This window comes from Aspergillus terreus, genomic scaffold (assembly GCF_000149615.1).
Source record: "Aspergillus terreus NIH2624 scaffold_12 genomic scaffold, whole genome shotgun sequence".
NCBI lineage: Eukaryota > Fungi > Ascomycota > Eurotiomycetes > Eurotiales > Aspergillaceae > Aspergillus > Aspergillus terreus.
In genome coordinates this window covers 335,479-349,815 of record NT_165935.1, presented here as the reverse complement: position 1 = coordinate 349,815, position 14,337 = coordinate 335,479, and the positions used below count along the sequence as shown (strand labels likewise).

Genomic DNA, 14,337 nt, shown 5'->3' with positions numbered 1-14,337 from the left:
GTTAGGACAAGAGGTTTTGCTATTGCGTCTGCTTACAGTGGCTGCATAAGATACCAAGCATTGCATATTGTTTGAAGATGGCGATGAGAGCGCCGTGTGCGTGGAGAATGTAAATAATGTTTTATCAAGACTTGCCATTGGCATTCAATCAGCGCTATATTGAACCAGCACTTAGCGGTTGTTCTATGTACATGTCTAGTTCATACAGCACAATACTTTGCCAAATAGAATCAACCTCGGACAAGTTGTCCTTGAACTACGAACAATCTGGATGCATTTCCTCCATGTCCCATCTGAAAACTACTGGTTCTCGCGAATGCATCGAGTCACCAAATCACTGATACCGTTAGAATCCATCCTTTCGTGTCAGAGATGCTGGTGACAATCACTTACGTATCCATGTACGCTCTAACCTTGACAATCTTATTCTCCTCATTGAACTCGCAGATCCAGGTATACTCGTTAGAAAACGGCAGACCATTCTTGCACACCATATCCACGGCCCTCAGCTCGACCGCCGCCTGCCGGCCATCACAAATAACGTTCTCAACGGCAAGTTTCAACGGCCCCGCCCAAGTGGCGCTGAGCGCCTTGATACCGGCATTGAACTCGGCTTTTGAGTGATAGTGGCCGGAGACTTCGCAGAATGTTCCTGTAAGAGTTGGCAATGGCCGCTACCTCGGTGTAGATGGAATCCTTGGGTGTACCTTTTAGAGTCCAGTCCACGTCGTCCACGACGTTCTGGAAGAAGGCGGCACCCTCGCCTCGCTCCAGGGGGGCAAAGATTGCTTTGACTTGCTTACTTGTAGGCATTGCGTCGGTTTGTAATTGCGGTGTGTATGGATGATTGTGTGTCTTAAGGATCTTACGGTGGGTGTTGGGAGTGAGTTGGTTGACTGATATGGGGCTATATGGAGAGGTGGAGAGTATGGGGCTAAGCTAGTATGGCCCCGACATGTTCTGGTCTCTCAGCGAGGTAGTATGGGCAGGTTGATTGATAGGAATTGTGTTGTTAGTATTATTTGCTCTGGCAGTTAGCATTATGTGCTCATGCTGTCTTGAGATATACTTCCCGTGGTGTCTACAACAGTCCGCAGTAGTCCGCAGTCTCTGGGGAAGTATATCCGGTTATTATGAACGGGGTTTACAAGCGCAAGTCTTCTTGTCGACAGTGGTATCATACTGTGATAGAATCATAGTAGAACGAGCTACATACTGCACATTCTACTCGCAACCATCTTTACAAAACAAGACTCAAACCAGCCCGGAAACAAAACAATCTATACCTAATATCCACCCATCTACCAATCCCTCTCATCCGAATTAACCCACCACGCCATCTTATTCCTCTTGAAATCCTCAAAATCCCACTCCGCATCCTCCAGCTCCTCCCGCCCCGCCACATACACATACGTAACCGCCTCGACCAGCTCTCCCTCATCCGCAAACTCCGCCCCCGCCGCATCCAGCACATCCCTCAGGTGCTGCTCCGTATCAGCCGGCGCGTGCGTCCCCTCCGCATTGCCATGCTGCCCCAGCGCCTCGCGCAGCACGCGCACCTTCACCCGCTCCTTCTCATACTCCACCCCCTCGAAGATGTCCAGCCGGTGCACGTCGCCGTCGGTCAGCCCTGACACGACGGTCCCCAGCACCGAGCCGCCCTCCTCGCTCACGATACCGGGGTAGTCGGCGCCCAGCACCCGGTGTCGGCGGTAGCCGTGCAGGATGGCGGGCTTGAAGGTGAGGAGCGCGCGTTGCCAGGGTTCGGGGGTTGCGCTGCCGTGGATCACGCGGTGGAGGATTTGGGGGGCCATTAGGGTTCCTGTGGGTGTTAGTTGCGTCTTTGTTTCTGGTTGTATGTTTGGTTGTGAGCTGGTTGGGGGTTTGTGGGAGGGCTGGGATCGGGCTGGGGGAGTGTGGGGTTGGTGAGGGGAAGTCGGAAGGATGCGCTGAGCGTAGAGGTGATGTTGAAGTGAAGCATTCTGCAGGAGTGCAGCGTACCGTAGAAGAACATTACGTGGTCGCCCATTTTGAGCTATGAAGGGCTGGTGGTTCGAGGTCAAAGCTGTGTAGGTTTCTGGGTGTAGTTTCGACGATGGTGGGGTGTAGATGGAGATGTAGGGTCAGCGGATTGGCCGCGCGAGCGTACTTGCGTCAAGTTATAAAAGCTTTAGCGTATGTATGAAGAGCAAAAATCATCCATCGCTCCCAATCAGAAGACAGAATCCCGCTGGAACCTCTGCGGTGATGAAGGTCAGGATATAGTCCGGTTTGTACTTCCGAGGAGCTGAGCTGTCCCAAACGGGGAGCCTTATCGATAAGCCCCAGGCTTCGCTCACCGCCTTCCAAAAGGCCCATGTGGCTTCAATCGGCCATCATCGTCAACAAACCGCGCTCTCCTTCCGTTGATGCACCGCAGTCTGATCGGGAGAGACCTCCCTTAGAAGTGCATTCGTCCTTTTCTAGACCTTGCATTGATTCTTCCCCTTCATACATTTCTCTCTCCTAGACACACACCCATCCATCAACATGCACTCCGCTCTCAATCGAGCGCAGGCCGTCTTTGGCTTTTTCACCACAGTGGCTTTGTTCGTGGCCGGCTTTGCTGCTCTGTCTGTGCTGCTATATCCCACAGATGCCACGACGGCCGAGGTATCTCTGAAAGACGTTAAAATGTAGGCCAATCCGTTGTTTACATCCATACGAGCCAAAAGATATACATCTAATCAACGACCCGCAGAACCAAGGGACGGCCCCATTACTATTCAACGAAGAAGGAGGAATACGCCCAGATCAGGTTCGATCTGGATGCCGGTGCGTCTGGAGCCACCCTCTCCCGCCAGGACCCAAACTGACAAGTGCCAGACCTCACCCCCCTCTTCAACTGGAACACCAAGCAACTCTTCGTCTACGTCTACGCCTCCTACTCCTCCTCCGACAAGGACTCCACCCTCCTCCCCAACTCCGAAGCCATCATCTGGGACACCATCATCGAGGCCCCCGAGTCGCCGTACTCCTTCGACGCGCTGCGCGAGCGCTTCTTCCCCGAGAAACCCAACAGCCGCAACAGCCGCGCGAAGAAGCGCACCCCGCCCAAGAATGCGAAGAAGGACGCCGCCGCCCCCGGCGTGCTCCGTCTGCGCGGCCAGCGCGCAAAGTACCAGATCGGCGATATCACCGGCCGGCTCGCGGAGCGGTCCAATGTCACCCTCTCCGTCGGGTGGAATGTGCAGCCCTGGGTCGGTGCGCTGTGGTGGAGCCCTGCGACGGGGACGGCGCCCCGGACCGGGGGTCAGGTGGTCTCGAGTAAACCGTTTGATTTTCCGGCGCTGAAGAAGAAGGCGCCGCCTAAGGAGGCGGAGGCGTCTGTTTAGAATTGGGAGAGCTAGGTTTGGTCGCTTATTTATGTGAGCTATATTGGGAATACACTGGTTTCATGACGACATTCTGCTAGATTCTAGACAAGGTTGGTTTGGCGCAGGAGCGCAGTAAAGATGAAAGGTTGTAGTGCTGCAAGACTATCATTCAGATATACTCCTTACTCCATGGCTAAGCGGATATCCGTGTAAGACTAGTGTCCAAATTATATGCCCACTCCCAGTCCAGGTATGTTGCCTGAGCAATGTCTCAGGCGCTCACGCCATAGTGCCATAATCCATTGTACGCTGTTCACCCCGCTGGATCCGGTCTGAATATACGCCAGGTGCACGTCGCGGTGACATCGGACCCGTGTCCCGTGGGCTGTAGTATACGTATTCCAGATAGAAGGCATGGATATGGCCGGGGATGTACCTGTGTGGGTTAGCGATGGGTCGAACGGGTACTTAAAGAGGTGCAGGACTCACCCGAGAATTGTCAACAGGATGTTGATGAAGAAATCCGCACTGCAGCCTGAAATGAGGAATACGCCGAGAGGAGGAACTGAGCTCAAGTTAGCCAACCGAGGTATCCGTCTGGTTGAACTCGCTCTGGCACCTACAGAAAAGAGTGATCAGAATCATGCACAGGATAGTACATGTTCCCGCCATTTTGGATGCGATGATCGAAATGGTTGTCTATTACGATTGGTTCTTCACGGCTGTTCTCCCGGTGCGTTTTGAATCGTCAAGATAAGTGCCCAGAAAACTCAGAATGAGGATCGCAAAGAGAAGGGCGAATATGTAGACAGGGACGTTGTCATCTTTGGGAGAATTGAGACGATGCATTTTCTATATCAAGGGGGAGGGCGGTGGCGGTGTCGTGTCGACGTCACAGGCAGACCACGATCAGATGATGATTAGGTTTCTAGCCGCCAAAACGGGAGATGAGCTGGCTGGCCGGGGCAATTATTATTATTTCCTACGGCCGGGCACCACACAGGGCTGAACAGGGCTGATGGCCAGGGCCTGATGGCTGTAGGCAGAAAGGTTGTGGAAAGGCCGGAATTGCATACCACCAGCTGACGTCATTCCGCGCGATTAGTTCATTCATTAGCGGCAGTGGATAAAGTACTCCGTGGACCTTGGCACGAGTGGCCGGAGATAATGGGGTATCAGGGAGGAAGGAAAGGAATATAATATAAATTATAAGTGGTGCTCTCCTCGTGTATATGCCTATATTCCATGAACAGCAATGTACCAGGCCTTCAAACGGCATCAATCGATGCGCGCGTGGTGACTTGTTCGTTCTTGTTGCCGAGCTTCGAGATCTGAAGGAATGCATCGACGCCATATCCTTCCAGGCTGTGTAGCTCCAAGCTACCGGCCCAGTACTCTGCATATACTCGGCTCATGGGGAGTCCCATTCCCAGTCGAAGGTTGGGGGGCCGAGAGGTCAGCGAGTCGAGTGACCCCTCGCGGAATGTCTCTTTATCTGCGCGCTTCCTCTCTTTGGGCACCGTGAGCTCCTGCATCGTGGCCGCCATCGCAGGGACCTGTTCCAGATTCTGGAGCCGTGCCTTGCTGTGAGGGCCTTTGTTGAATGACCATAAGTACGGGAGAATCTCGCGGGGAATTCCACCACCTTGATCGGAGATTCGCATAATCACATGCTGCGGCGCTTCACAGATGAGGACTTCGATGGGCGCTGGGGCCTCGGACGAACCGTGGTATTTCTCACTGACGGCCTGAATAGAGTTGCGCAGAAGTTCGCCGATGATGTACTCCAAGTGGCTCAGCATGTAGGGAAAGGTTGCATCCAGATGGCCCTGCACGGATATCTCTGGAATCTTGTCGGATCCCGAAGCCTGCCGCATCATGTCCTGTGCCAACTTTCCGCATCGCTCAACAACCTCCTTCGCGTTGCACTTGAGAAACACCTCTCCGACGAAGTCTGCGTTCAAGTCGGTCCGATCCAAGGACTCGGGGAAGTGCCATGGCGAATTAAAAGTTTCCGTCAACGCTAAGTGCTGTTCAGCAATCACCCGACGGGATATCCTCTACACAAAAGCTTGGTTAGTTCCATGTCGATTTGCAGAGCAAGGCATCGCCATACCGCACGAAGCAAGGTGTTCATGAACTGGTCCATCACATCTGCCGGGAGGAGATCACGGCACTCCAACACTCCCATCGCCAGTTTGGGTATCACGACAAGATGCTCCTTTAGGGTTTTCCGTAATAAATCGCAGAACCGATCATTATCGTTTAGTGTCTTAATCTCTGGAACTCTTCGAAATCGTTCGAACGCTTTGTAGTAGAGTTCATATACAAGGGAGAGGTGAGGGTTCGATACAACCACATAAGGCAGTTTCTGGATATCTCGGAGACGATGGGCAAGCCTGTTGAGAGGTAAGAAAGAGCTATGACAGAGCTATTTTGTTGTTCTGGGTTCAAGAGCGAGCTCACCTGGTGGGAAGCTCTGTTCGCACGTAGTTTGCAGAGCTGAGAAGTCGCGATTCGGTCAGGGTCCGTCCGAAGAAAGTTAGCTGCCGTAAACTGATAGGTCTGATTTCACGTTCAACCCATCTGCAAGAAAGAGTGTTAGCAAGCTTTCCCCGGATTTATGAGCGAGCTTCATACTCATCTAGGGCCGAAACTGGTCGCCATGGTGGCGGACTATGGACTGCGCTATGACTCCCTGTATGAGACCGTTTGCTTGGGGTCCGGCTGGTTAGCTGTGGGAGAGAGCGCCAGCACCTAGCTGCTGGTCTCCGCAGCATGTTGGTTGTCGAGGACCCTGTCAAAAGCAGTTCATGGGTTGCAGCTGTTTTGTCCAGAATAAAGAAAGCTCCGACCGTAAGATTCTACCCAGTTTCAGGCATGGGTAGAGGCTTCCATGCATCATTTGCACGAAGAACACATTGAGACAGCGAGGGTTGTCTCCTCGTTTCCAGCGGAGGGGGTGCGCGTGGTGGTGGATGGGTCAATGCGGGCGAAATCGAAATGACTCTGCTCGGGCGGTGAGTGTCGAGTTCGGCATGTGACTTGCTCAGGACCGGTTTTCTCTGATGGAGCGTTCGTATAAGATAGTTGCTTATTCTGATCTAGGTCAGTCGAGTTTCTTGCATAGTAGTTAATAGTACAGGGTTGTTTTTGTACTACTTGATGCTAGTGGGAAGCACTGTCGTCATAATCTGACTAGATATATATAGCATCTTCAGAAGAACTCCGCGCCGGTTGAAACAGCAAAGACCAAAGATATAAAAAAGAAGGTCCTGAAAACCGTTCTTAATATTATTATAGCCAGAGTACCGCTTCTTTGGTCATCTTGTCAAACCTCGGCATGATCATGGTCCCTCAGGTCAAGTTGATTGCTGGTCTCGACATGTGTGTAGCATATTGCGATCAACGTAACATTCACCGTACATATAACGATGATGTTTTGATTCAACTCTTAGAGTCAACGAGTTGACAAAGATAGACAAAGAATGGTGGAAATGTGCCTAAGTCCTAATAGTGTAGAATACTCGACATGATGTATGACCGAATGTCGATGCCTGAGGAACGAGTCGGACAGGCAACGAGGATCCCCACGCACGTCGCCCTTGGCCCAATTCGAATGAAAGAAATTGCAGGTACCAAGAAAACTCTTCAGGAACAAAGGAAGCACGCTTGATATAATCTGCGATCGAAACTCACCGCAGTATCAACCGCAGTGCTTGTGAAGAGGCGACCTCGAGATCTTAATAATAAGTCCCGCCGAGGGTGAACCGTTATTATTGGGCTTTGCGAACTCCGCCACTACCACGACTTTCCTTCTTACCTAGCACTACTGCTCCAACCTACCCAGAACTTGTTTTCGCACTCCCTTCATCCTACCCTCGGAGTCGCTTCCACTCCAGCTTCACTTCACTGCCTCTTGTACTGAGCTTCTTTTTTCTTAACTTCCCATCGAAATCCGAATAGAGTGTGGCCTTCGTTTCGAGTGCGCGAGCGCACTTTTGTTACTAGATGGACAACGTAAGTCTTTGCCGTTCATCCCTCGCATTGCCTCCACTCAACCGGAATCCCTTCCTGCCACACCGCCGGACATAACAACAGTAACTGACAGCGATCCGTTTTCTGCCTTCCAGGTCGCGGATAATGAGATGCTCGTCGACGAATACGAGCAATATCACAATGACAGGACCGATGATGTCGTGGTCTCTCGATCTGGTTCGGAGGAACCGGAGCCAGAGCCTCTCGCAAACGACTGTAAGGACCTACTCCTCGCAAAACATCCGCCTTCACAATTCATTCCTATGAATTTTACGATGCCCACGGGATGAGACTGTTCTGTTCCCCGCCGCGGGGCCCAGGCCCCCTGCAATCAACCCTGGCCCCGCAAACTCGCAATCGCTTTTGTTTGTGCCCGTCCTAACCGGTATTTCTGTGATACAGTTCCTGCCATGATGGCACGTGTCCTTCCGAAGGACCCTGACTTGGAGACCGAAGCCGAGGCGTGGCATACATGGCATATACAGGATTGGCGGAAAATGAAACGGAAGGAACATGGGCCGACGTTCGAATGCGGTGGTTTTCCTTGGTTGGTCGCAACCCTTACTGCCGTTGGGCCGGACGGACAAATATCTGACTAGGGCACAGGCGCGTTCTCTTTTTCCCCTATGGCAACCACGTCGAACACGCATCCTTCTATTTGGAACATGCCTGGGAGAACGAGCCTCCGGAAAACTGGTATGCGTGCGTACAGTTTGCTCTGGTCTTGTGGAACGTAAACGATCCCTCCATTAAGGTCTCTCATGGTATGCATGGCAATGCTCCGCCGAGCTGAACTGCTCACTAATTCGATACAGTCGCCACCCACCGTTTTAATGCAGACGAAGGAGATTGGGGCTTTACCAGATTCTGCGAGTTGCGGAGACTTTTCAACATGCAGTGGGAAGGCCATACGGCTCCCTTAGTGCAGAATGACGAAGCAAACATCACGGCCTACGTTCGCGTGGTGAAGGACCCCACGGGCGTCTTGTGGCATAGTTTCCAGAAGTATGTACACGTTGGCCCTTTGTTGTTATTTGGATACTGATTATGTTCAGCTACGATTCCAAGAAGGAGACCGGCATGGTCGGATTGAAAAACCAAGGTGCAACATGCTACCTCAACTCCCTCCTCCAGTCGCTTTACTTCACCAACGCTTTCCGGAAGGCAGTGTATCAAATTCCGACTGAGGAGGATGCCAAGAAAGACAACAGCGCTTGGACGCTGCAGAGACTCTTCTATAACCTGCAAACTAGCGAAAGCCCTGTTTCAACCACGGAGCTAACGGCATCATTCGGCTGGGAATCGCGGCAGATATTCGAACAGCAGGATGTTCAGGAACTCTCTCGGAAACTGATGGAACGGTTGGAAGAAAAAATGAAAGGCACCCCGGCTGAAAAAGCGCTTCCTGACCTGTTCGTTGGGAAATCGAAAACCTACATCTCGTGCATCAACGTGGATTACGAATCGTCTCGCATCGAAGATTTCTGGGACATCCAGCTCAATGTGCGCGGCAACAAGACGCTGGACGATAGCTTCAAGGATTACATCCAGGTGGAGACCCTGGAAGGAGAGAACAAGTACGACGCTGGCCAGCCGTATGGACTTCAAGACGCCAAAAAAGGCGAGATCTTTGAGAGCTTCCCACCAGTCCTGCATCTGCACCTCAAGCGTTTCGAATATGACATCAACCGCGATGCGATGATGAAGATTAATGACCGGCATGCTTTCCCCATGGAGTTCGACGCTACCCCCTACCTTTCGAATGACGCCGACAAGTCGGAGCCTTGGATCTATCAACTACACGGAGTGCTTGTGCACAGCGGGGACTTGAATGCAGGCCACTACTATGCCTTCTTGAAGCCCACAAAGGATGGATTCTGGTATAAGTTCGATGACGACCGTGTGACTCGCGCTACGGATAAGGAAGTCCTTGAGGAGAACTATGGTGGTGAATATGAGCTGGCAAACGGTGCCCCTGGGGTTCGACAACCATACACACGTGGCTTGTCCACGAAGCGCTCGATGAACGCTTACATGTTGGTTTACATTCGGAAGTCGAGGCTGGATGATGTCCTCCTTCCCATAACCAAAGACGATATACCCTCTCATATTGGTATGGCACGCTCAAAATGACTTTGCGCTCGAATAGCTAACGAAATGCACAGAAACCAGACTAGTTGAAGAACGCGCGGAATTGGCGCGCCGCAAGAAGGAGAGGGAAGAGGCACACTTGTACATTAATGTTGGCGTGCTGACGGAGGAGTCTTTCCGATCTCACCATGGGTTCGATCTAACCAGTGCCGATCTGCCATCGGGTGATCCGGCCCTCCCGCAACAATACCGGATCCTCAAAACCACCAAGGTCGGTGAGTTCGCACAACAACTTGCGGAGGAAAAGGGTATCGACGCCAGCCGGGTTCGATTCTGGGTGATGGTCAATCGTCAGAATAAGACAACGCGCCCAGACCAGGTCATCAAGGACCCAGAAATGACCGTTGAAGAAGCCTACTCGAGGTTTGGCACAAAAGGAAACCCCTTCAAGGTCTTCATGGAAGTCGGCGAACCGTCTGCGGATGGCACGGTTTCGTGGCCAGACAGCTCCAATACGGTCCTTGTTTTCCTGAAGCATTTCGATGTGCCGTCGCAAAAGTTGACGGGCGTTGGCCCCGTGTATGTTCGCAACAACCAGAAGGTTGGTGAGCTTGGGCCAACGATCCTTGAAAAGATGGACTGGCCCGTCGGTACAGAGTTCATGTTGTTCGAGGAGATCAAACATACCATGATCGACCTCATGAAGCCTAAGCAGACCTTCCAACAGTCTGAGATCCAGGATGGTGATATTATCACGTTCCAGAGAGTGGTCAAAGATACGGAGCTGCCTGAGTCTGCCTTGTACCAGGATGCGAGACAGTACTACGACTACCTTTTGAACCGGATCAACATCACGTTTGCCCCTCTTAAGGCAGCCGACGGTGAGGAGTTTAACTTGACCCTCAGTCGCAAGATGACATACGACCAATTTTCCAAGAAGGTTGGAGAACACTTGAACGTTGACTACACACATCTGCGCTTCGCTCCCGTTCACGCAAGCACAGGGAAGGCAAAGCAGTTCATCAAGCGGAACCCTACCCAGGCGAACCAGACCCTTTATCAAATACTCAGCGGGCAAATGACCGGCTATGGGTACAACATGAATCGTCAAGACGCGCTGTACTATGAGGTCTTGGAGACGAGCTTGAGTGATTACGAGTCAAAAACATGCCTCAAGGTGACCTGGCTGCCCGAGGGCATTACGAAAGAGCAAGTTGTTGAGGTTTTGGTGCCTCGGGATGGCACAATCGCGGACCTTCTTTCTGGTTTGCAGAAGAAAGCGAACATCGACGATGACACTATTCGCGATGTCCGCATCTATGAAACGCACGCCGGCAAGATATACAAGGAATTCCAACCAGACTTCAAGATTGCGGGTATTAATGAGTTCGTTACATTATATGCCGAGAGAATGCCAGAAGATGAAGTCAATATGGCAGAGGGCGAACGAACAATCAACGCCTACAATTTTGATCGGGAGCCCAGCAGACCGCATGGTGTTCCCTTCAAGTTTGTCATGAAGCCTGTAAGTTAGCTAGAGGTATTTGGAACGGGAACTGTCACTGACCAGTCACAGGGTGAGATTTTCAAGGAAACGAAAGAGCGCCTGTCGAAGCGGACTGGCATCAAGGGCAAGCAGTTTGAGAAGATCAAGTTTGCCGTTGTTCCTCGGTCTTTGTACGCCAACCCACGATACCTCGAAGACGGTGAGTTCAGCGAATCCAGTCCTCTCAAACATGAGCGTGGAAACTGATGAGATGCACAGATGATATTCTCTCTGATATCGTTGGCGATGCCGACGATCTCCTTGGTCTCGACCATGTAAATAAGAGTCGGAGCTTTTGGAACCGCAGTGAATCGTTTTTCATCCGATAGACTCATCACTCCAGTGTTGGTGGCGGTGGAGGAGTGTCCCCTTATGATTTGCAGGCGCCTTGTACGGGAGTGCTGTATGCCTGTCTATATGACACTGCTATGAGGAAAATTATAATTCGTGTTGAAGTCTGAGAAACTGTCCGTTCACGCGTTTCGTTTCCTTCGTAGATGGGTAGGCTTCACTATTCTGTTATCCTGGTTTTGGTTCCCAGGGCAATGTGCCCTTGGTGGCTGTCTTGCGATTTGGATTTCGTTCATATACGTGACGAAGTATAGAAAAGGCCAGAAATGTTGATTCTGAAGTCGATTCATGTTGTTAAAGGAGTCTTGAATAGTGAGCGCTCTCATACTTTTTTCCGTTTGGTCGCTGTCCAGGTCTATGCATAATTGCTGCAAGTGTCATTGGCGAATGTATTCAAGTCTAGCACAATACCTCCAATTCTTTGGTCCCTGAGATGCATTGATGATGAAGGGCAGGTTTACGCGGAGGTGGATATGATCAATCAGCATGTGTATCAGAGGGAGTTCTGTGACTGGTGGGAAGACATCGCGGAGTCTATCATCAGTATTCCTTGAACAGTAAGAATCCCCACCGGAGTAGCATTCAGGGCAATCCATGTCGTATATAAAAGCACAGTTTCCTTGTCGTCTTGATATGGCAGTTTGTTTGGTTTGTCAGAGTTTCGGATGCAAACATGACAAACACAGCGGAGTTCAACAGCTGTCCAGAACTTGGACTTCGGAGCCGCGCGTGTCGAAAGATTGCATCCTCTGGAGAGTGCACCCATCTGAGCTCCTGGGTCTCTATCTCTGTTCACAATGCGTTTCGCAGCTCTGGTAATAGGCCTTCTGGCCACTATCGTGTCGACTGTGACCGCTACGGCTTTGACCTACCGCCTCGAAGCCAACGAGAAGGCCTGTTTCTACAACTATGTTGACCAGCAGAATGCCAAGGTTGCCTTCTATTTCGCTGTGAGTGCCTCCAATTCCGATGCCTTTACTTCATAATTGTCATAGACACAAAGGAGTACTGATTACATCCTCCCCAGGTCCAATCTGGCGGTTCTTTCGACGTTGACTACACGGTGATCGGCCCCAGCGGAAAGGTGGTCTTGGACGGAACAAAGGAGCGACAGGGCGATTTTGTTTTCACTGCGCAGAGCATCGGCGAGTACCAGTTCTGCTTCAACAATGAGATGTCGACGTTTGCCGAAAAGATTGTGGACTTCGAGATTGCGGTAGGCCGAACCACATCCTGCAAATAGGGGGATATCACCTGGCAGGGAAAAGCGTCATAGTTCCACCCACGACTAACGTGTTTCTACGGACGACAGGTCGAGAACGAACAGCGCGCGCAGCTCCCTTCCAAGCAGGGAGCTAGTCCCGAGCAAGCCTCCGCGCTCGAGGAGTCGATCTTCAAGCTCTCCGCCCAACTGTCCACCATCTCGCGCAACCAGAAGTACTTCCGCACGCGCGAGAACCGCAACTTCAGCACCGTCCGCAGCACCGAGCGCCGGATCTTCAACTTCAGCGTCATCGAAGGCTTGATGATGGTGTCCATGGCGGGGCTGCAGGTCTTCATCGTCCGGTTCTTCTTCCAGGGTGCCCGGAAAGGTGCGTTCCCCCCATCATCCCCCGCTTCCGTATCGTTCTCGGTGACGTTATACGTTTCTCTCCGCCGGCGTCATATGGTGTGTTTGCTGACCGGTGGGCGCAGGTTACGTGTGACGAGTGAGTATGAATATGATTATAAGCTATGTCATTGTCGATTTGGGCGTCTATGTTGTAACTACATCCCCGTGGATTTAGAATTTCCGTATTGAGCCTTTGAATTAAAGAGTTCACAGTGCGATGAAAACTTGCTTTTATTAGTGCATTGCTCCCGTGTCTGGGCCGTTCGTCCTGGGCCCGCGATGTCGGATGGGCCGCGCCAGACCCTTTTGTCCACCTTGAATTAAGCCTGCCGCGGACGCACTCACACCCGTGGCACGCATGTGGATGCGGCGCGATCGCAGGTCAAAACCGGTTGCGAAACACTCGAGGTAAGAGCGAGAAGAGATGATGGCTATACTAGTCGAAAACAAACCTAGTCCTAGATGACACTCGTGTCCACGTCACTGGCCTCATGGGACCGGCTCTATACTCCGTATAGCGCCCGGAGACGAGGCGGATGTCACGGCGATAACCACAACGCAAGGACCGGGCGATTTTCGAGGACGTAAAAATCACATCCTCTAAGAGGCTACCTACAGGCCGAAAAGTCTGGAAATGTGACGAATGAGCCGCCATGCTCGCCCTCAGTCCACCCCCTTTTTTCATCATTCTAAAGGAATCCGGTACATGCGCTACGAAACGTGTGGATCGGATCACAGACTGCGCGAAGATCTCCGACATCCCATATGACGTGAAGGTGCAGGGGACGGCGTCTCACGGCGTCAGAAAATGTCGATGGCTAGGGACGCCGTCTCGGTTTGCGTCGTAGGATGATTTCACAGCACCTCTATCGGCCAAGTGTCAATGGGGGTGGGAAAGGAGGGAGTGATATCATCTGGAGCCGTGGCGTACGGGTACCCCCGTTCCTGGTTATGTGCTACATTCTCCCCTTTTTCCCAGGATCCGTTCCCAGGGTGAGGTCATATAGAGGAGTCAATTGATCGCTCGCTATGACTTACAGCTGTTGGTACCATGGCAATTGCCTACCTCCTCTTAGTCGTGTTGGAAAGGGTGGTTCATGGAAGGGCTCAGTAGCGCGCCGCTCATGATATCGCCGCATGTTGAACGTCCTTGCGTGAGGAAGGCTACGCGTTGGCAGCCTTGGAGCCTACGGGTCACCTACATAGGGAGTCTGTTAGACCCAGCGGTTATTCAACGCGGGAACGCAGTGTCTTGGATTTGTCTGGATCATGGTGGGTTCGAAATTGACAGTAGTCGCAGGAGAGATCCACTGCATGCAATGGGTAGTTTCCACGCCAGCCAG

General features: G+C 51.9%; 6 protein-coding genes across 6 annotated transcripts; 3 read left to right on the top strand and 3 right to left on the bottom strand.

The window, feature by feature from the left end:
• Window positions 1–300: 300 nt before the first annotated feature.
• On the bottom strand, window positions 301–813 carry ATEG_08096 (nuclear transport factor 2 family protein; the record flags this gene model as incomplete). Its single annotated transcript, XM_001216717.1, has 3 exons — window positions 301–337; window positions 394–652; window positions 708–813. 3 exons carry the CDS (start codon window positions 811–813, stop codon window positions 301–303), a joined length of 402 nt encoding a protein of 133 aa, XP_001216717.1.
• A 488-nt stretch (window positions 814–1,301) lies between these two features.
• On the bottom strand, window positions 1,302–2,029 carry ATEG_08095 (gamma-glutamylcyclotransferase family protein; the record flags this gene model as incomplete). The annotated part of the gene is made up of 2 exons (XM_001216716.1): window positions 1,302–1,822; window positions 2,002–2,029. 2 exons carry the CDS (start codon window positions 2,027–2,029, stop codon window positions 1,302–1,304), a joined length of 549 nt encoding a protein of 182 aa, XP_001216716.1.
• Window positions 2,030–2,529: 500 nt separating this feature from the next.
• ATEG_08094 (signal peptidase complex subunit SPC3) lies at window positions 2,530–3,374 on the top strand (the record flags this gene model as incomplete). Its single annotated transcript, XM_001216715.1, has 3 exons — window positions 2,530–2,675; window positions 2,741–2,814; window positions 2,866–3,374. 3 exons carry the CDS (start codon window positions 2,530–2,532, stop codon window positions 3,372–3,374), a joined length of 729 nt encoding a protein of 242 aa, XP_001216715.1.
• Window positions 3,375–4,624: 1,250 nt separating this feature from the next.
• On the bottom strand, window positions 4,625–6,136 carry ATEG_08093 (protein kinase PKP2; the record flags this gene model as incomplete). Its single annotated transcript, XM_001216714.1, has 4 exons — window positions 4,625–5,416; window positions 5,473–5,755; window positions 5,823–5,942; window positions 5,997–6,136. 4 exons carry the CDS (start codon window positions 6,134–6,136, stop codon window positions 4,625–4,627), a joined length of 1,335 nt encoding a protein of 444 aa, XP_001216714.1.
• A 1,231-nt stretch (window positions 6,137–7,367) lies between these two features.
• Window positions 7,368–11,360, top strand: ATEG_08092 (ubiquitin-specific protease UBP15; the record flags this gene model as incomplete). The annotated part of the gene is made up of 9 exons (XM_001216713.1): window positions 7,368–7,376; window positions 7,490–7,610; window positions 7,797–7,941; window positions 8,001–8,158; window positions 8,210–8,399; window positions 8,450–9,507; window positions 9,560–11,010; window positions 11,062–11,191; window positions 11,251–11,360. 9 exons carry the CDS (start codon window positions 7,368–7,370, stop codon window positions 11,358–11,360), a joined length of 3,372 nt encoding a protein of 1,123 aa, XP_001216713.1.
• An 819-nt stretch (window positions 11,361–12,179) lies between these two features.
• On the top strand, window positions 12,180–13,088 carry ATEG_08091 (emp24/gp25L/p24 family protein; the record flags this gene model as incomplete). Its single annotated transcript, XM_001216712.1, has 4 exons — window positions 12,180–12,332; window positions 12,410–12,598; window positions 12,695–12,974; window positions 13,078–13,088. 4 exons carry the CDS (start codon window positions 12,180–12,182, stop codon window positions 13,086–13,088), a joined length of 633 nt encoding a protein of 210 aa, XP_001216712.1.
• Between the last annotated feature and the right edge of the window lie 1,249 nt (window positions 13,089–14,337).